Source organism: Thalassophryne amazonica, chromosome 13 (genome assembly GCF_902500255.1).
Source record: "Thalassophryne amazonica chromosome 13, fThaAma1.1, whole genome shotgun sequence".
Taxonomy (NCBI): domain Eukaryota; kingdom Metazoa; phylum Chordata; class Actinopteri; order Batrachoidiformes; family Batrachoididae; genus Thalassophryne; species Thalassophryne amazonica.
The window spans coordinates 73,215,925-73,236,778 of record NC_047115.1 but is presented as its reverse complement, the minus strand read 5'-3'; the positions used below and the strand labels follow the sequence as shown (position 1 = coordinate 73,236,778).

Genomic DNA, 20,854 nt, shown 5'->3' with positions numbered 1-20,854 from the left:
AAAATAGTTCTACTTGACATTATAAAAGATGAAAATTTATGTCAGGGCAGCAGACAGGCGTTTTGTTTTGTTTTTTAACTCCTTCCAGCGGACAGGTGTGTTTGCTGTGCGCTGGCTCATGTCAAAGGTCAACCTCCCTCTCGGCAGTCGGATGACGTGGCTGCGGACGATGCGGCGATATAGTTCCTTTTTTCACCGTTTCAGTCACCGATGACCATTCTGGTTGGTCGCTGTAAGACACGTGACATGAATCAGCCAATCCTACCTGGGTGCGATGAGTGCTCGGGAGACGCTTGCACGAAAGCGTCCGTAAAAAAAATTCTCTGTCATCCAACCAGGAAGAAGGTGGGCTAGCCCTGCGAAGCTAACATCACCAACCTTTCTCATTAGTTTCTCCGGTAATAATGAGCTCCTGCAGGTGGAAGGTTGTGGTGGCGGCGTTAGTCGCGGTGTTTGGTTCTTTATTACCTGTCGACGCAGACGAGCACGAACACACGGTAAGGTAGTGTTTTGAACGGCCGGTTGAAAAGAAGACGTTTGTGCTCCTCCTAGCCGTAGCGTTAGCTGCGGTGGCTAGTTGCACTCAAGAAGACAAAGTTGAACACATGTCACAAAATATGTCCTTACCCGGTGCATTAGGCGTGTATCGACGGTGGCATGTCGAACAGATAAGCACTGTATTAGTTAGCTGATTTGTCAGTGCTTATCGGCCTAAGTGCTTATGGCTAATACTGCTAGCTTGTTAGCTCGTCTTCCACGTTTAGTTTTCCTTCAAACTGCATTCAAGTTATGAACAGTAGTTGGGCACTCGATCAGTAACGCAGACATGATGCATGTAATGTTGTTAGTAGGTAAAACATCTTTTCAAACATCACTCTCCTTTACTGACACATTGCAGAAGTTCTATGTGATAGAACGTGGGAAAACAGATTTAACACAAGGCCTCAAGTGGCTTATTTTTTTTATTTTTATTTTTGTCATACCAATACATAGCACGGGGGTTGGGTGGGTGTTAGTAGACTTGTTTCCGGAGGTTCCTGGTTTACAATTACCCCTGTCCATTGCTTCAGGAAGGACATCCGGCCTAAAACTTGTCACATCAAGATGTAAATACATATTGGATCTCCTGTGGTGATCCTGAGGGGGAAAGGAGAAGCCAAAATAATTTACTGTTTTAGTCATACCAGTGCTGCATTTAAGACAGCTGTGAACATTAAACCCACATTGGAAACTTAGGTGTTCTGAAAACAATGCGCTCATTTGATGAGCTTTGAAAAGAGTATGGATATCTGCAGTAACATATTTGAGCTTTGTTTTGAGAAGGAACACAAACTGTCACAACTACTTGTTGTGGATGAGCAGAATAGAAAGGGAGTGTGTGTTGCTTTTCTTAGACGGTGTCGCCAACCAAAGCCCCCCCCCCCCCCCCCCCCCCCCCCCCCAAAAAATCAGTCCGTCTTGTCTTCATTGTGCATGCGTCATTTCGGCGCATCAGCAAAATCAATTCGGAGCGTCAACAGCGTTTTACTGATCATCACCGTATTTCTGCTTAAAACTGCACTCTAGTCATCCTCTATCTCAGCGACAGATATCTGAAGCTTTTGCACAACAACCATTTTCACATAAATTCAGCATTATTTCATAAAAAAAAGGACAGGGGCCGATTAGAGCAGCACATCTGAGTCTGGCGTGCTGCTGCGCCTACGTCATTTCAGAGTGCCAGTAGCGACTCACCGGTTATTGCCTCATTTATGCTTAAACTTTCAAATATGTTTATTGGGAAACTAGTCACACAACAGAGAAATTAACACTCGATAGTTATGTTTCCTTTCTTATTTTAACAGAAAGCAAGAAAAAGTAATCCCTGACTAAAATAACTAATAACAGAAACCTGCATCAACAAGGAAGACAAAACAAAAAGGGCAGACAGGAGAAAATAAATGAATAAGTAAATAAAATACAAAAAATACCCCCCCTCCCCCAAAGTGTTAAATTCAATCTTATTTCTGCTTAAAGCTGACTTTAGAATGATTTAAGAGAAAGTTGTAGCTTCTGTGTTACGTTGATTAGCTCTTACACAGGTTATGGGCATGCTCTGTTGTGGGGGCATTGCAGTGCCACATACAGGCTTGGCATATATACTACAGTGTTACACAAAGCTTCGAGGCAGAGAATTTGCCTTGAACATTTTTTGTCATTGAATTATTCAAGTTACTCTACTAATTGTTTCAGCCCTAGTTTGGCTCAAGTGCCCTTGCCATGTAATGAGCTGGCAGGTATCTAAATCCTTTGCCTACAACCCCTGGCAAAAATTATGGAATCACCGGCCTCGGAGGATGTTCATTCAGTTGTTTAATTTTGTAGAAAAAAGCAGATCACAGACATGACACAAAACTAAAGTCATTTCAAATGGCAACTTTCTGGCTTTAAGAAACACTATAAGAAATCAGGAAAAAAAAATTGTGGCAGTCAGTAACGGTTACTTTTTTAGACCAAGCAGAGGGAAAAAATATGGAATCACTCAATTCTGAGGAAAAAATTATGGAATCATGAAAAACAAAAGAACGCTCCAACACATAACTAGTATTTTGTTGCACCACCTCTGGCTTTTATAACAGCTTGCAGTCTCTGAGGCATGGACTTAATGAGTGGCAAACAGTACTCTTCATCATCAATCTGGCTCCAACTTTCTCTGATTGCTGTTGCCAGATCAGCTTTGCAGGTTGGAGCCTTGTCATGGACCATTTTCTTCAACTTCCACCAAAGATTTTCAATTGGATTAAGATCCGGACTATTTGCAGGCCATGACATTGACCCTATGTGTCTTTTTGCAAGGAATGTTTTCACAGTTTTTGCTCTATGGCAAGATGCATTATCATCTTGAAAAATGATTTCATCATCCGCGAACATCCTTTCAATTGATGGGATAAGAAAATTGTCGAAAATATCAGCGTAAACTTGTGCATTTATTGATGCTGTAATGACAGCCATCTCCCCAGTGCCTTTACCTGACATGCAGCCCCATATCATCAGTGACTGTGGAAATTTACATGTTCTCTTCAGGCAGTCATCTTTATAAATCTCATTGGAACGGCACCAAACAAAAGTTCCAGCATCATCACCTTGCCCAATGCAGAGTCGAGATTCATCACTGAATATGACTTTCATCCAGTCATCCACAGTCCACGATTGCTTTTCCTTAGCCCATTGTAACCTTGTTTTTTTTCTGTTTAGGTGTTAATGATGGCTTTCGTTTAGCTTTTGTGTATGTAAATCCCATTTCCTTTAGGCGGTTTCTTACAGTTCGGTCACAGACGTTGACTCCAGTTTCCTCCCATTCGTTCCTCATTTGTTTTGTTGTGCATTTTTTATTTTTGCGTCATATTACTTTAAGTTTTCTGTCTTGATGCTTTGATGTCTTCCTTGGTCTACCAGTATGTTTGCCTTTAACAACCTTCCCATGTTGTTTGTATTTGGTCCAGAGTTTAGACACAACTGACTGTGAACAACCAACATCTTTTGCAACATTGCGTGATGATTTACCCTCTTTTAAGAGTTTGATAATCCTCTCCTTTGTTTCAATTGACATCTCTCGTGTTGGAGCCATGATTCATGTCAGTCCACTTGGTGCAACAGCTCTCCAAGGTGTGATCACTCCTTTTTAGATGCAGACTAACGAGCAGATCTGATTTGATGCAGGTGTTAGTTTTGGGGATGAAAATTTACAGGGTGATTCCATAATTTATTCCTCAGAATTGAGTGAGTCCATATTTTTTCCCTCTGCTTGGTCTAAAAAAAGTAACCGTTACTGACTGCCACAATTTTTTTTCTTAATTTCTTAGTGTTTCTTAAAACCAGAAAGTTGCCATTTGAAATGACTTTAGTTTTGTGTCATGTCTGTGATCTGCTTTTTTTTCTACAAAATTAAACAACAACTGAATGAACATCCTCCGAGGCCGGTGATTCCATAATTATTGCCAGGGGTTGTATGCCAAAAACAACCCACAGCTCCACAACTGAAATGTCATGGACTACTGCTACTGACAAGACCACCACATTGGTGTTAACTGTACATATCATCACTCTTTTGAAACCTTGATTCACAGCATCTAGCACGTCATCACCTTCCTAAAATAATGGCCTAAGTCATGTTTTGGAAAATATGACTTAGGCCATTATTTTATTTTAATGTGTATTAGCCTCCTCCTGCATACAGTGTGCAAGAGCTGTAATATCCCTTTGCTGGACACACAACACATCTTGGTGGTCAGTGCCAATAATCTGGATCTCAGTCTTTAAGGATGCTGTCTGTTTGCTGAGAAAGGAGAATAGCTCTCTTTTGTTGGCATAATTTCTCAGGAATTCTTGCCAGATTCTGAGTAGAGATGTTAGCGATTCCTATGTCTGCTGGTTCCCTTGCTCCTTTTCTGGAGTGGGTATGTCTTCAGGCTTCTAGGAATGTATTCTTCCCAGACTAGATGTGCCCTCTGTGCATGGTGCATCTGCTTTGTGATGTATGGTAAAAATGCATCTGATGCCTACTTGGCAAATATGTGTGCAGTTCACAATGTTTGCTCCATCCATGATGTTACCATACAAAACATAACATGCATTTATAAAATGTGCAAACCATTTGGGGAGGGAAATTAGATCAAATAACTCAAGTACCGAAGAGATTGGATATTATTTGTATTTTGTTGTAGCAGTTGGTGGCCTTTTCAAAAAATGTTCAACTTTGCTGTCAGATTTCAGATGGCCTGCATAGCCAGAATTTTTCAGAGAGCCCTAATCTACCACTGTTCAAAGTTTCATGCTTTTATCATCAAATGCACAATCCTTGCACCAGTCTGCCTCACTACTGGTAAAGCATGTCCACCCAAAGTAGACTGGGCCTTATGTTGCCTGCAGGGCACAAGTTAATATCCCTCATTCATGTGCTGCAGAACAACAGACTTGCTGTCCCACAAAATGTCACTCAGACCACACAAAGAATCAGTTTTATATGGTTTTTAGTGACAACTTGGCTTTATCAGTGCTGATTTGGATGTGGAACAGCAATTACTGAGGAGATTTAACAGTGCAGCTGATGGGGGCAGTCTGCAGTACCAACCTGGTGGGGGAGGTGAAGTCCTCAGACTAAGGTCCGACTTTTTGTTTTGCTTTACTAGTCAAAATCGGTTAAACAGATGTCAAATTCTGATGCCTGACACTGCCTATTAAAAGCTCTGACTACTGTGATGTGGACTGCAGCGGGATCTTTTAAATGTTGCGCTGCAGCCAGCTGACCACTGACAAGCTTAAAATAATAATAATAATTAGACTATTAGCACGCTGTCAAACCACTATAAAGATACCTCTTGCTACACCGAAGATTGTGTGTGAGAATATCAGAATAAGAGGTCTCTGGATGTGCTGAAATGAATACTCACATCCAAATTAATGCTTATTTGGCTGTATTTATTTATTTATGTATTTTTTTTATTGGAAGTATTAACAAAATATAAATCTGCTAGCCCGACAGGCTTATACTGTATGTATTGAAAAAATGCATACCGTAATGTGTGCCTAATAATATGTGACATCCTTTTCTTTCCATTTTCAATATGTAGTGGAGCTGTATTTAATCATGTTGTAAAAGTGAGCTAGCATGTGTATTTTAATATTAAATGAGTTGTTTGTTGCAGCGTGTCAGATATCTACATTCTAAACCTGTTAGTACTAGAGATGGGTATTGATAAGATTTTATCTATCGATGCCATTATCGATCCAATTCCTTATTGATTCCCTTATCGATACTTCGTGAATTTTGTACTAAAAGTAGGCTTTACAGGTTTTCTATGTATTTCATTGAGAGTAAATAAATATGAAATTGGTCACTGTATCCTTGATCTCTGGACATAAATAAAAATAAAACGGTGTTTCGCTTTGAAGTTATTAATTCCGATTGGACTCTATCGTTTTAATTTGACTCGGCAGAGAGCTGAGCAATGTTTGGAGCTGTGTGAACAGAACGGAGGACGATTCTCATTTCTTTCTCGCAGCAAGACAGGAGTCCCAGTTAGTAACTTTAATCTGCACAAAAGTGACTCACGATTGACATATTCAGGGATGAAAGTGGTGAAAAACAAAAAAAAAGCTGAAACCCAAAATTACCCCCCAACACCACCTGCACAAAAATGTTTAAATTCTAGGAGCTCTGAAATGCAATCTGGGACTATTCCAGATGATAAACTGGAGTGAGTGCAGCATCCATTTACGTGAGAAAAAAAAACTTTCCTTATGCAAATTCATTCCAGTAGTATTCTGCTCTTACTAGGATGCAGCAGTTTTCTAGCTTGGCAGATAGTTCTGGAGGAAATCACTGAAGAAATAAACACATTGAAAACATGGTTTGACCGAAACAAACTGTCATTAAACTTAAGACAGGGATGAAATGGAGGTGTAAGAGTCACTAGGTGTTCACAGGAAACACTTATTTATTTCTGTATCTATGTATGTATTTATTTATGTATGTTCATTGTTAGTTGCTTTTATATTTTCTGTTGTGTTTCTATTCAGGTTCTTTTTGTCTCTTTCTCTAAAATTGTATATAATAAGTATATATTGTATATAATAATCATTAGATTATTAATATATAAATGAAAATAAATTTAAAAATATTACAATTTGAAAACAAATGCACCCGAACATGACAGCTGCAACTGCTTAATGCTAACTTTTAAAATTGAAAATGCCATAGACATGCTAACGCATTAGCATCACTCCCATTTTTAAGTTATAAAATACATCTATCAACTGTTTCAGAAGACTATAACAGGTCTGTTTAATGTAAAAAAGATAAATAATACTCAGATGTATGCTCTTTAGGCTTTTAGCGGGTGAAAATTAAGCAAAAGAAAGAAATAATAAACAAAGCAATAGATTGAAGCACTGCTTCAATCTGCGAACCACTGCTTCGATTGGTTCAAGGTTCAAAGCAAAGCCGCGCTGTAGAAAAGTTGATTACGGACCCGCTGCAGGGTCCGTAATCAATGTAGAGAAATGATCATTTTCCTGACAAACACCCCCCAAAACAACGGCCACTCTGAAGGACCGATAACAGAACCGTTAAGCAAAAAGCTTATTGATGTCGGTGGATTGAATCATTTCCTAACGATACCCGAAAGGAACCTGTTCTCGATACCCATCCCTAGTTAGTACACACAAAGTGATGTGGTATTCTAGGGATTCACAATATGAGTATTTGTCTCTGATTTGTAGTACAAAGACAAAGAAGAGGTTGTTTTGTGGATGAACACAGTGGGGCCTTACCACAACCGACAGGAGACGTATAAGTATTTCTCATTGCCTTTCTGTGCGGGCTCTAAGAAGACCATCAGCCATTACCATGAAACGCTGGGAGAGGCGCTCCAGGGAGTGGAACTGGAATTCAGCGGCCTTGACATAAAATTCAAAGGTAACTTGTTGAAAATCTGAGATTTGGTTGTCTCTTCGCCATGTTTTCATTTAATCTGACAACAATATATTTTATTTCTGTAGAGGAAGTCCTGCAGACCACGTATTGCGAAATTGACCTGGACAAAGCAAAACGGGACGCATTTGTCTATGCTATAAAAAATCACTACTGGTACCAAATGTACATCGATGACCTGCCCATCTGGGGTAAGAAGTGCTCAGTTTCCTTACAGAACAAGAGTTTGCAGCTCCACGCACTGCTGTTCAGTTCCCCACTTCCCCAGAGATGTTTCTGTCTCTCCCTGTTGGATAGCATGCCACAACTGATGAAACAAATATATTTCTGACTGCCATAATCTGATAAAACATCCAGTGTGAAACATTTCATTCCACAAATGCTGCTGAAAGAGGTGTATCATTTTCCCTCACATTTAAGAAAGTACCACAAGCTCTCAGTAGCTGTAGGTCAGGTGAGGAAGGGGCCCTGTCATTGTTGTCATATTTGAGGCCTTTGCTGGTTAACCAAGCAGTGGAACACTGAGATGCATGTGATTGTGCATTTTCCTGCATAAAAATCATAGTCTTCTTGAATGATGCAGAATTTTCTTGTCCCACAGCTTGAGGAAAGTGTCTTCTAAAAACTGGCAATAGGTTTGGGAGTTGATTTTTCATGTCCTCCTTCAACCTGAAATATTCCAGTTAGCTCATTCTTAATAATAACAGGCCATAGCAGCACCCCACCACCTTGCTGGCATTTGATTTGAAGTGGTACTGTGTTTCCAATAATTGGGCAGTGCAATCTTGTTTGAGTGTGGGCGTTAAAGGGGTAAAATATGACGCCTGTGACGTAATTTCTCTACTTCCGGGGACAAAAACACAGAATTTTCTGAGTTTTTGGGCAAATTACACGCAGACACATTGATAATGCAAAGAAAAAGTGATGATGTGGTGGGAAAGTGGACATGTGTTGCAGTTTGTTTATGACCCAGAGCACAAACATGTTGAGGCGGTTTTGCAGGCGAAAAAACGCAGCTACTCTGGTTAGCTGTGTAGGCTAGCATTTACTGACACAACATCTCTCATTTGCTTCATCTTCCTTTTCCCAGCTGGGAACCGGGGGGAGAAAAAAAAACAAACACTTTTTGTGACTAGTTCCATGATTGCAGCTGAAAACAAAACAGTCCACCATTTTTCCATGTGAAGTTATACTGTGTATATATTGCACAACAGCAGCTGCTGTCCCCATAAGTGGCAAAATCCTGCGATATCACGCAGGGTTCAAACGAGACTGCGGTGCCCTATTTGCATTCCTTTTTACATTGCTTTAACAATTGACCTCAATACAAACTGAAATTAACCTTGGTCACCATCTTTGCTGTTTTTACTCCATAACTCCATAACATCCGTCATAGATGGTTCAAAGTATGCTACTTTATGATCATGCAAATAATGTGATATACTTTTTCATATGATTGGAACATTTTTCAGTTTTGACCCCTGTATAATTCTTCATTGATCCCTTCCTCACTAGAGCTGGCACCCTGGATTGTAAACATTTAGTCCGTTTAAGTGGTACTGAAAACCTGCTTAGTATAGATTAGTATTGTTATATTTAGTGCTACAGTCTTTTGCAGTTAATTTGCATATTTTTTTCTCCACATGTTTTTTGTGACCATGTTGACTGACCCTAACTTAGATTGAGATCTGTCCCAAAATGTAATATAAGATAATGTGGGTTAGTTCCAAATTTCTCAAAGGTTCAGAAATAATCCAGGCCATTGCTGCTGTGATCCGCTTGTTTTCAAAGTATTATTTTTAAGTACTTTGCCTACAGTATCTGTTTAAAAAGAAATCCTCCCAAGCTTACTTTGTATTTTATACTTCATATTTTATCCATCTACACTTCTGGTCCTCTGCACAACCAGCTAAGTATTCAAATGTTGAGTTTAATTTCAAAACCACCCATGTTGAAATGGAACTGGTTTTGTGTGGGAAGGTGGATTCATGTAAATAAAAATAAAAAAATGTGACCACAAAAAAATTGAGCTGTTTCCAACAAGATAATAGCTCAGTTTAAATTAGAGATGGGAGTGGCATCTCAAACAAGCTTGAAGCACTGCTGACCTGCTTTAAAAAAGAAGAGACAAAACTACTTGGCTGAACAAAATTGATTCATCATGACAGCCTATCGTCTGGATTCTGTTTAATTATCTCTCAGCTTCACTTGTGTATGCTCCAAATGATCTCAACTTATATAAGCACAAACCAAACGTGTCCTGTCTCACTGACTTTGCATTTAATGTCTGGCTTTGTTTTTAATTGTTTGTTTTTAATAAATAATATGAAATTCTCAGATGTAATCCAGACATATAAAGCAATAAGCACTGCATTTTTGTTCAAAGTGAAAATTGGACACTTCTTGAGGCTTTCACACTGAGCAGTTCTCTTTTTCATTTTTTCATCATTTGAAGACAAAAACGTGAGTTTTGAGTATTGTATAGCACCCCCACCTCCAATTGAGCACCTGTGTATTAATATTTATTTATTTATTTTTTTATATTTTTGATTCACAATTTGTGGACCCGCGTAGCACTCCTTTTTCGATTTTATCTTTATAAGACATTTGTGGACTTGGGGTGAGCCACGAGGAGTAGCTCCGTTCAGCTTTGAACATTTGTGGACCTTCTTTTTTTTAAAAATGACAACCTTTTTCTTCACAAATGAACAGGCAAAGACATAATAGTTCAAGACTCACTTCTGGGTGATTCCTCTAATTCAGGATGTGAGCTATCCACGCTCTACATCAAATTGAAAAAGCTACAAGAAAAGGAGAAGAAATTGGAATTGCACAGTATCACACTGTCTGATTACTGGCGTGAAGAAATTATCCCACGGGGGTTAAGGATAAAGAAATTTCCATCCTTCGTGAGCGTCAACGTGGAGTTTAAACAGAAATGGGAAGCGATCCTTAATAAATGCTCATTGGATCTCATTCTACTGCTAATTGAGGAAGCTAAACTACAGTGCAGCCGCCTTCAGACACAAATCACAGAGGTGCGCCAAACCATTATGCGCACCGATGATCCCCAACATGAAAAGGTGGAATTTGAAAATAAACTAAAAGAGATCTCGATAAACTTTCCAAATCGTTGAAACAATTTAAAATGGACAAATTCAGATGAGATCAGAATGACTACAAGGAAGGACAGGTGTACTCTTGGTCTAACAAACCATCACGGCGTCGGCGCCAGGGACGCGCACGCTCGGTGTCATTCAACTTACCAAGCAGTGACGACGAGGGCACAGCCTCCAGCAGCTCCACAACTCGCACAGCGGATTTTTTAGACAAACGTATAAACAGAACAGCTACAAGACCACGAGAAAGACGCGGTGAGGCAGGAGGAGGAAACGGGCGCTTCACTCGCAGCCACAGCCCGGACAACCGGTATCTTCTCCGGGCGCGCCATCCGGCCAATACACGGACAGTCAACAAACGGTCATAAACATTTCAGGTATTCCACTCTCTTGTGACTGTATGTCCGTTTTGTTAAAAGGCTTGTCTTTTGCCCCAACATATGAGACGAGGGAGTTCCAAACTAAAGTGGATCTTTATAAATTTTTTAGGAATCTGCACCTAAAGGTGTGGTATAAACAAAATTCCCACTCAGTGCAAACAGACATCAGGGAAGAATCTAGTGCTACTCCATTTAAGCCAAAGTCTATTTTTTTTTTTCTGATGAATAATAATGCCACCCTCAGTGTATTTACTAAAAAGGTAACTTATGAAGTGGAAAAACTTTTCAACAGAAATCTTCGTATTTCACCCAAAATGTGACAAATGGTGAAATTCAGGCTATTAAATGGTTAAAAAATAGTCATCATCTCCTTATAAAACAAGCAGACAAAGGAGGTACTACAGTGGTATGGGGAAGGGAACAATATATAAAAGAAGCCACAAGACAACTAAATTACTTTAAATATTACCAGCTCTTATCCTCTAATCCACTCTTGATCATTCAGTCCCAACTCAAGGAACTTGTCCACGATGCAAAACTGAAACAGTGGATATCTGGGAAAGTCAGATTTTTTTTACTTCCTGAAAATCCACGTCTTGCAGTGTTTTATATGTTGCCCAAAATCCACAAGAATTTATATGATCCCCCAGGCAGACCAATCATTAGTGGCAATGACACAATTACTGAACCTGCTTCAAAGTTTATTGATTATTTTATAAAACCTTTTGTGCAGAGGCTTCCAGCATATTTAAAAGATACAACTGATGTGCTGATAAAGCTCGGTGAACTGGGAAATATAGGGCAAGCACTTCTTGTCACAATGGACGTTGCGGCGTTGTACACTATCCCTCACAAGGAAGGGCTTGAAGCATTGCATTTTTACCTCCAAGAACGAGTTGAGGATTCTTTGCCACCAAATAGCTTCATTCTCTCACAGAGTGGACACTTCGTAATAATATATTTTTGTTTCAAGATAAGCTTTATCGTCAGATACAGGGGACAGCCATGGGAGCTGCTTATGCCCCTAGCTACGCTGGACTATTCATGGGCCTGTGGGAGAGGACATACATCCATAGTGAATCCAATCCCTTTCTTCATTATATCAAATGGTATGGGAGATACATAGATGATCTTTTTTTATTTTCACAGCCACTGAAGTGGAATTACTGGATTTTCATAAATATTTAAACTCTGTAAATGCCTATCAAATTAAGTCTGGAATACAGTAAATCAAAGATTAACTTTTTGGACTTGAATATTATGAAAGATGACCAAGGGAATATTCATACTTCTTTTTATAGAAAAAGCACGGATCGCAACACAATATTAAGAGCTGACAGTTTTCACCCATCACACCTCAAAAATAATATCCCATTTGGACAATTTCAAAGACTGAGGAGACTTTGTGACTCTGATGCAGATTTTGAGGTGCAGGCCTCTACCATGATGGGTAGATTCCAACAAAGAGGCTATGATAAACATGCACTGAGACAAACATACAGCAGAGTTAAACAAATGGATAGGAAAACTCTTTTTCAAAAAACGGCTCGGGCGCCATATTGTACATATTATATACTGTTTTTTTGTTTTTTTTGAGCGTTTTGTCTTTCCATTGTTCGTTTTTTTTTTTTTTTTTTTTTTTTTTTTTTTTTTTAAGCACTTCTCATGTCAATTTCTTTTATCATTTGAGTGTAGGCGTGCACTAATTTCCTCCTTATTAAAGGAGACCTATGACGCCTGTGTAAAACCTGTTTGACATCCTGATGAAGGCCATGCTGGGCCGAATCGCGTTGGTGCGAATTTTAATTATATAGCCATGCCACAATAAAGGCTTTTTAATTTAATTTTCACAGAGTGCCTTGGAGCTTTGTTTTTGGTCTTCTTGAGGCTTTCACACTGAGCAGTTCTATTTTTTATTTTTTCATTTGAAGACGAAAACGTGAGTTTTTTGAGTATTGTATAGCACCCCCACCTCCAATTGAGCACCTGTGTATTAAGATTTTTTTTTTTTTTTGAATATTTTTGATTCACAATTTGTGGACCCACTTAGCACTCCTTTTTCGATTTTATCTTGAAAATTGGACACTGTTGCACCTCCGCTGCTGCAGCAGGCCATTGATACAGATTAGTGGGTGGCTCTGACCAGAGCAGTCAGCCAAGACAGCGTAATAAAGACTAGAGTGAACATAGTGTTTTACTGAAGCAGTCAGGAATGGTAGATTGGACAGCCATCTTGGGTGGAGGGATTGAATTATGTCATGCATAAGTACCATCTGACTTCTGGAAAATAGTTTGTCTCCTTTGTTAGTGTTATGTATGTTCTTTAATTGCTGTCACTCACCTCTTGATGGAATGTGTGGATCAGATTTTTGTAGTGTTTGCCACAGCCACCAGATGGTGGGCTTTATGCAGTTATTTTATTTGGCAGCTGTTGAGTTGTGGATCTTCTTGCTGGTAATACAGTCATGGTTAACAAACACATGACAAACCCTCTCCCAAGATGACAGATGAAAATGATGTGGGAATGAGCTCCTGTCCGCTCTTGTCATCATTTATCTCTGGTGCCACGCCTACTCGTGCCCCTCCCTCATCCCACTCAAATCCATCAAATGACTGGCTCATGATCGGACGGTGCATCTCAAACTTAAAACGTGCAAATATACACACCCCATCCTTAAAGTTTGTGCCCTCTTGATACAGCACCTTTGCATAAATATTCATCAGTGCGCAGTTTGATTTCTGGGGAAATTTGTGTTCATTTTTTTTTTTAATGTCCCTAATACTTGTATTAGGGCTACAATTCCTTTTGTCCTCTGCTCAATCAAAGTGGCACTGCATATCCCCTTCATTTCAACCAGCAGTTGAGTGTGAATTAAAAAAAATTGAAAAATTAAATAATGCAATTTTGTGTTTTCCCAACCACTAGAATATTTAAATGAATGCCTGTACAATGTTCCAATTATGTGAAAGCCAGGCCTTTAATTCAGTGCATGTCACTTTTCAAGGTATTGTAGGTGAAGCTGATGAAAATGGAGAGGATCATTATCTGTGGACCTACAAGAAACTGGAGATTGGCTTCAACGCCAACAGAATTGTTGACGTTAATCTCACCAGTGAAGGCAAAGTCAAACTTGTGCCGAACACAAGAATTGCAATGTCTTATTCTGTGAGTACTGTATGATCTACTGATCTCTCTTCTTTATGGGTAAATTCTCATTTTCTGCTTGTAGCTTTTCTGACATATGAGTTACTGGGTAACCGAGCTTGCATGCATGATGTAGTTAGACATATGTGCTGTATTTTCTAGAGTATAAGTCACACTTGTTAAAAAAATGCCTGTTGATGAGGGGGAAAAAAAACACAAGTCACACCAGAGGACAAGTTGCACTTCTTTTTCTATATTACCAGCTCTTTAATTTGGGGGTTTTGTGCATTGTTGTAGTATGCTTTTTCATATTGGCATTTCTTCTTTTATTAGTTTATGTTGTTTAGTGCCCGTGAAAGTGCTATATAAATAGACATTGGGCTGTTTCACAGTCAGGGTACACAAGTATGTGTTACTGGCACCAAAAAAAAAAAAAGTGGTTACTTTGGTCAAGTTATTCATCCATATCTAAGTGCCAAGGTTGGGTAGGATTACTTTGAAAGAAGACGTGGATTACATGTATGTATGTATGTATGTATCTACATACATTTGGATTACTTGTAATCCAATTACTTTTGGGTTACATTTCAAAGTAATCCTACCCAACCTTGGGGGTACTATGCCCAAAGTTCCAGACCTGTTTGCATATATGAGTTCACAGATATGATCTGCTATACTTTCTGGAGAGGACTTTTTTTTGACTAAGCTAATTGTTGTCTAAATTATACAGACTAATATTAGTACAATCCACCCATATATACTATCTACTAAAAACAGTTGATGGTAAGTATGTACTCAGCATGTATGTATACAACTGCTATTGTGTTTCTGCATTCTCAAATAGTGATGACTATAAGCATTTTCAGAGAGACCAGTTTTTGACAGACGGAGAGTTACACCCCAATATTAAAGACATTTAAGCGAATTAGGTACACATCATTTGTGGCATCACAGATGGCGGTTACGTCTTTCAAAAAAAAGTTACTCGCATAACACTGATGCTTGAGTTTGAAATGCACTCTATTTCCAGAGAGAACATTTTTGACAGACAAGACATTTTATTTTTGAATGCCTGTTTCAAGTCATTTCTCCATTGATCCTGGGAGTTAGATTATTATACAGTAGGCTTTGATAGGGAAATTAGTCCATTTAGTGGTTACCTACTTATTAAATAATAGTTCTTGCAGTCCATCAAACTAGAGCTCATCAAAATGACGCAAATATTTTGGTTAAAAACTGGTATAATTAGTTCTGTTGGTATAAAAAAAAAAAAAAGGGGATATCAAACTAAATGTCCATTGCTGCTAGATAGACCAGTAGTAGTTATCCATGTATGGCAAACTAAACTTTGTTGGTCATTTCCACCTTGCCATTCAGCCAAACTTTATCTTTAAAATCTGCTTATGTACCCTCATTATAAAACAGCCCCATTACAATTATGATGAATAAACATAATTTTTTTTTATATAAGTTGCACCTGTGTGTGAGTTGCAGGACCTGCAAAACTAGATTAAAAAATGACTTACAGAAAAAAGAAATACAAATGTTTCTCATACAGAAAATATAATAATAATGCTCAAGTTGTGACAAAACGTAGACTGATTTCTATGCCGTACCTGAAGTCTTAAGAAACCATTGTCTTCACAGGTTAAGTGGAAGAAGTCTGATGTGAAGTTCGAGGACAGATTTGACAAGTATCTTGATCCGTCCTTCTTTCAGCACAGGGTGAGTGTGATACTCAGGATCAGACATAAACACTGGTCCAGTGGCTTTTTCGGGGTGTTCTTTGGGCCAGTGAAGACCAGTGGACTCAGGAATGTATGAGGAAGTCGCATCACTTCCTCAACTCCTGATATTTCAGAGTGATTTTGTTTCTTAATTATTTTATTTTGATTCTCATTTCTTTTTTAGTAGTGACTCTCGTTGCATTAAAATTTCTTCCCTAATACCCCTGTCACACATAACCGGAATCACACAGAGTGGCATTGGACTTATGAATTAGCGCACATGCGAAAGGTGTCTGATTCCAGTTCCAATTTGTTCAGACAGCCATCTCCGGAAGTCCACACAATTAGTCAAAATCTGCCGGCGGCCCCGAGTGTGAAGCACATGTTCATAATTCTCCGTGGCGCAAAGGAACCATTGATCGTTGATATGTATATGGCTTGCAGCCATCCACATGCAGGAGATGTGAAAGTAGCGCAAACAATCCAAAGTGCTGTGTCCACTGTGGGTCAATGTGTGGCACAGTGCACGGCACAGCAGATGTGGACAGGCTGTTATATCCATAGTAGTCTTTACAGTACAGACAATATTCCTCCCCATGGGTGACATAATAATGTGAAATATTGTGCCCATCAGTTCTGCGACACCACGGCGGCTGGTGTGCAGTTGCATACGCTGTCACACCTCACATCAGAGGCTGAGCTGAACAGATCTCATTGCTGTAATAAACAAATTATTTATTGATCCTATTTAATTCTGTCGGACATATGACATGGAACTGTCACCATGACAACATATGAAACATGAATCTCACCTCCAGGAGCATTTAGCAGCGCCGGGAGCCAGGACCACATCCTGTGGTGGAATGCTGGAAATGACGCCGCCAAACATAAATCCCATGTGGTAATCCACCCAGAAATCACGATGTAGAGTTGGGTTTGGGTGTGTGTGTGTGTGTGGGGGGGGGGATAAAGTTTGCTACCACGAATATAGTGGGAAAGCTCACTGCAAACTTTTTTAAGCAAAGATGTCCTCTGTCAGCAAAGGTTGTATGCGCACATGCATGTGCACATACAGCGAAGTTTAGCTGGCAGTAAAACTGTCCACTGACAGCTGAGCACATGCGTGCATGTGTGCTGGCTGGACTGAAAGACGCAGGAGGCCTGAAAAAACTTGCTTGTGTGCTGTGCTGGCTGCACAGGATCTGTAGTGGACATCAAAGAACAACCAGTGTATGGACCGGGCTCACGCCATATGTGTCCATCCCTGCGGTCACCCACTCCCATTCAATCACTCCTTCGCTCGTCCTTTTTTCCCTAGTCTCACTGACCTCACGTGTGTGTGTGTGTGTGTGTGTGTGTGTGTGTGTGTGTGTGTGTGTGTGTGTGTGTGTGTGTGTGTGTGTGTGTGTGTGTGTGTGTGTAAAAGTGGTGACATGGCTGGACTGAAATGCGCAGGACACGCAGGAGCCGAAAATATTGCAGGAGTGTGCAGCAGGCCTGAAGGGGGGGAAAAAAAAAAAACGCTAGTGTGCCATGGTGGCTGCTGTATCACTGTATTACCTTACTAAGCCATATACTCGTATATTGATTTATAAAACAAAGCATGAACTGTCGAAAATTACATGACTTTTTTTTGTTGTTTCAGACTCAGCAGTTGCTTGTGGCAGGAGTGTTGTTTTTGTTTTATTTTTGCTCAAATAATTTATTGTATCCCCACAAAAGATTAATTCTGGCCTATATAAGTTGCTTGAGCCCAGTGAAGCTGACCCCCCCACCCACATAAAAAAATCCAGGCAAACAGGCTGTAATTTCCAATGGTACATGAACACAGCAGCGTTCTGCGCGATGTTCACATGGACTGATCAGTTTACTGCTCTGATGATATATTCAATCATATTTACACATTTATTACCCCTTTTGACAGTTTTGTATTATAAATCAGTATATATGGCTTAGTAACATAATACAGGGATACAGCAGCCACCACAGCACACCAGTGTGTGTTCATTTTTTAATTTTTTTGTCACGCCTCCTGCACACTCTCGCGATATTTTCCGCTCCTGCACGTCCTGCGCCTTTCAGTCCAGCCGTGTCACCACTTTTACGCACACGCGTACACGTGAGGTCGGTGAGCCGAGGACGAGTGAAGGAATGATTGAATGGGAGTGGGTGACCACAGGGATGGACACATATGGCGTGAGTCTGGTCCATACGATGGTTGTTCTTTGATTTCCACTATAGGTCCTGTGCAAAAGGAGGAACACAGCGCTCCGGTCTGTGTTTGCCATCCAGAAATTTGGAGATCAAGCAGTCTGCAGCAGCTTTTGTGGCCATCTGACACCAATCTGTGTCATCTACATACACTCTGGATGCGATCTGACTGGTGTGGACAAGGCAGTTTGTTTGCGTTCTGACAGAGCTGGCCGCGCCTCTTTTCCTCCCGACTGCATCAGATTATGGCAGTATTTGCTCTGTCGGGCATGGCTCCGGCATATTATTGCTATGTTTGACGGGGGCTTTACAGTCTCTATGTACAAATGGCAAATAAAATTTCATCTTCATGTGAACGCACACCTGCTTTGATTTCACTGCAACTCTGCATCAATATTTATGCAGTTTTTACTTTAAAAACAGGGCATTGTGACATCAAATCTGTATTCCAGACTTGAGGTTTGATTTAAAACTGTCCCTCTATTAAAAAAAAATTAACAAATATGAAAAGAATGCGCATTTCACATACACGTAGCTCCCTGGGCACATGGAATTTCTCCCTACAAACGGGCATGTTATCAAAGTACTGTTAAAGGTGTGTTCAGGATGAAGTCTATTTTTGAGACAACTTTGTCATCAAAGGAAGAGCACTGCATAGAGATAGTTGTATTTTATTTTGTGGTAGTGTGGTTGTTTTGTTTTTGTGCAGGCCAAGTCCCCACAGGAAACAGAATGTTAGGTTTTTTTTGGGGGGGGGGGAACCTGAGAGTCAAACAAAACAATGTTTTTGTGATTGTTTCACAGTGGTTATTCTGTAAAACATGAATGAGGACACTGCAGCAAAGCGTCTTCTTTCCATCTCTGGCTGCCGTGTGCAACTGTGTGTCATTCATGAATGAAGAAATTCTTTTGAACAGCTCATTCATATGAAAGAAGTGAACAGTCTTTCTCGGTCGGGAGCCGTTCATCTCATCAGTCAGTTTGTTATAATTTTACTGCCCTGCTTAAATCTAATCCTAACAGTCTATCTGATCATTAGCAATGGCTTACATGGTGAGAGTGAGAGAGACGTGACAGACAGACAGTATGCCTCTATCAGGGCAACATTAAATTAAAGCCTCTGTGTCACACAGAGAGGCTTTAATTTAATGTTGTCTCTCTATGGTGGGATGTACTGAATATGAATTAATAATAAGCTGTGCAGGAAAGGTAAATGGCTTTTACTCAGTTGTACATCGTGTAAACATCAGAATTCACAGATTTTTAACAGGGACTCCAAATTTTTTATGCCATGAAGTGCTAGGGGCTCCAAATTTCCAACCCTGAACTTGAACCCTGAAACTGTTAAGAGACTTTAAAATGAATCCATGGCTCATATGCGTGACAAACTGTGGGAAAGGCTCACGGCTCAAGCTGATGAGCAATTCCACAGTGACTGATGCTGCATTCAGAGAGGAAGCAGGCCTTTTGAAGTGACCAGGACTTAAAACATACAACCCCTGAGTGAAAATCCATAAACTTTATTGCAACTTTGTCTTCAAACTATGCAGGGTTAACAATGCTTTTTTTCTAGGATATAATGTTGCCAGCAACTGTCATTCTGCTGCTCCTTGCCATGTTACAAATCAAATGCATAAACTGAATGATTGCATAATTATGTGTGACTGATGTTACATGACTGACGTTGAACTTAGAAAAATTAATTTCTGCTGATAAAATAATGTACTTTGACTGGCAATTGCCATATTCTGTAATTTGACAGCATAATAATAGTTATGTTGGTATTTTTATGATTTCTGGGCCACAGCTGGTGCAGTGCTGGCAACCAATTTCTCACTTCAACTGAGGTGTGCAGTGTTATCATTAACACAAAACAATAATATGCTTATGCAGAGGATGAAAAATCAGTTAATGCTATAGATGGAAAACAAGCCCAAATCATTGACATTTTGATGAGAGAAAAACATGAAAAAAAAAACCTGTTTTGACATGGTATTCGCTGTAATTAACTGAAATTTCTTTCTTTCTGCAGAATTGAATATTTGCTCTTACAATTTCAAACACAGTGCTTCTCAATTTCTAAAAAAATAAAATAATAATAATTGGCCTGTGAGCTTCTACAACATGGAATTGCCCTGATTCTAAAATGGCCAACAGCAAAGTTGATTATAGCTTTGGCAAATAAATTAACTTTTGGTATCTGTAATTTCCTTGCTGATAATGACTGAAGGGAGGTGCAATTTTACAGTGAGGCAAATAAGTATTTGATGCACTGTCGATTTTGCAAGTTTTCCCACCTACAAAGAATGGAGAGGTCTATAATTTTTATTGTAGGTACATTTCAACTGTCAGAGACAGAATAAACTAGAGACAGTCGTTACAAAATGCCCCGCGCGCAGTACTATTTTCCATGTAAAGTGCAGTAATATGTACATGTGTGGGGGAGGTATTTGGTTGAACCCTCATGTGTTTGATGTAAACTGGGATACACAGTGGAAAAATTGGAGATTGACATTATATTTATTTAGAGGATGTGGCCAACAGTGACAAAGTCGGTAGCCTTCAAACAAATGCAACTGTTGGTAATTTTTTAAAGTAGGTCAAGGTCACCGGTCTTCGAACCCATGCAAAGTACTCCTCCAAGGCATGTACCCACCAAATATGAAATTTCTGTGAGCAGTAGGTGCCAAGCTATGTTGCAGCAAAGGATTTGACAGTTGTGACCATTGGTGACCTTGAAAAGTAGGTCAAGGCCACCGGCCTTTGAATCCATGCGAAGTACTCCTCCAAGGCATGTACCC

General features: G+C 39.7%; 1 protein-coding gene across 1 annotated transcript in view; it reads left to right on the top strand.

The window, feature by feature from the left end:
* Positions 1–307: 307 nt before the first annotated feature.
* tm9sf3 (transmembrane 9 superfamily member 3) overlaps positions 308–20,854 on the top strand; it is a 53,524-nt gene continuing 32,977 nt past the window's right edge. Inside the window, exons 1-5 of the mRNA XM_034184308.1 lie at positions 308–497; positions 7,261–7,456; positions 7,540–7,662; positions 13,976–14,136; positions 15,763–15,840. Coding sequence (XP_034040199.1) covers positions 405–497; positions 7,261–7,456; positions 7,540–7,662; positions 13,976–14,136; positions 15,763–15,840 — 651 coding nt within the window. The 5' untranslated portion in view covers positions 308–404. The remainder of the gene's footprint in view (positions 498–7,260; positions 7,457–7,539; positions 7,663–13,975; positions 14,137–15,762; positions 15,841–20,854) is intronic.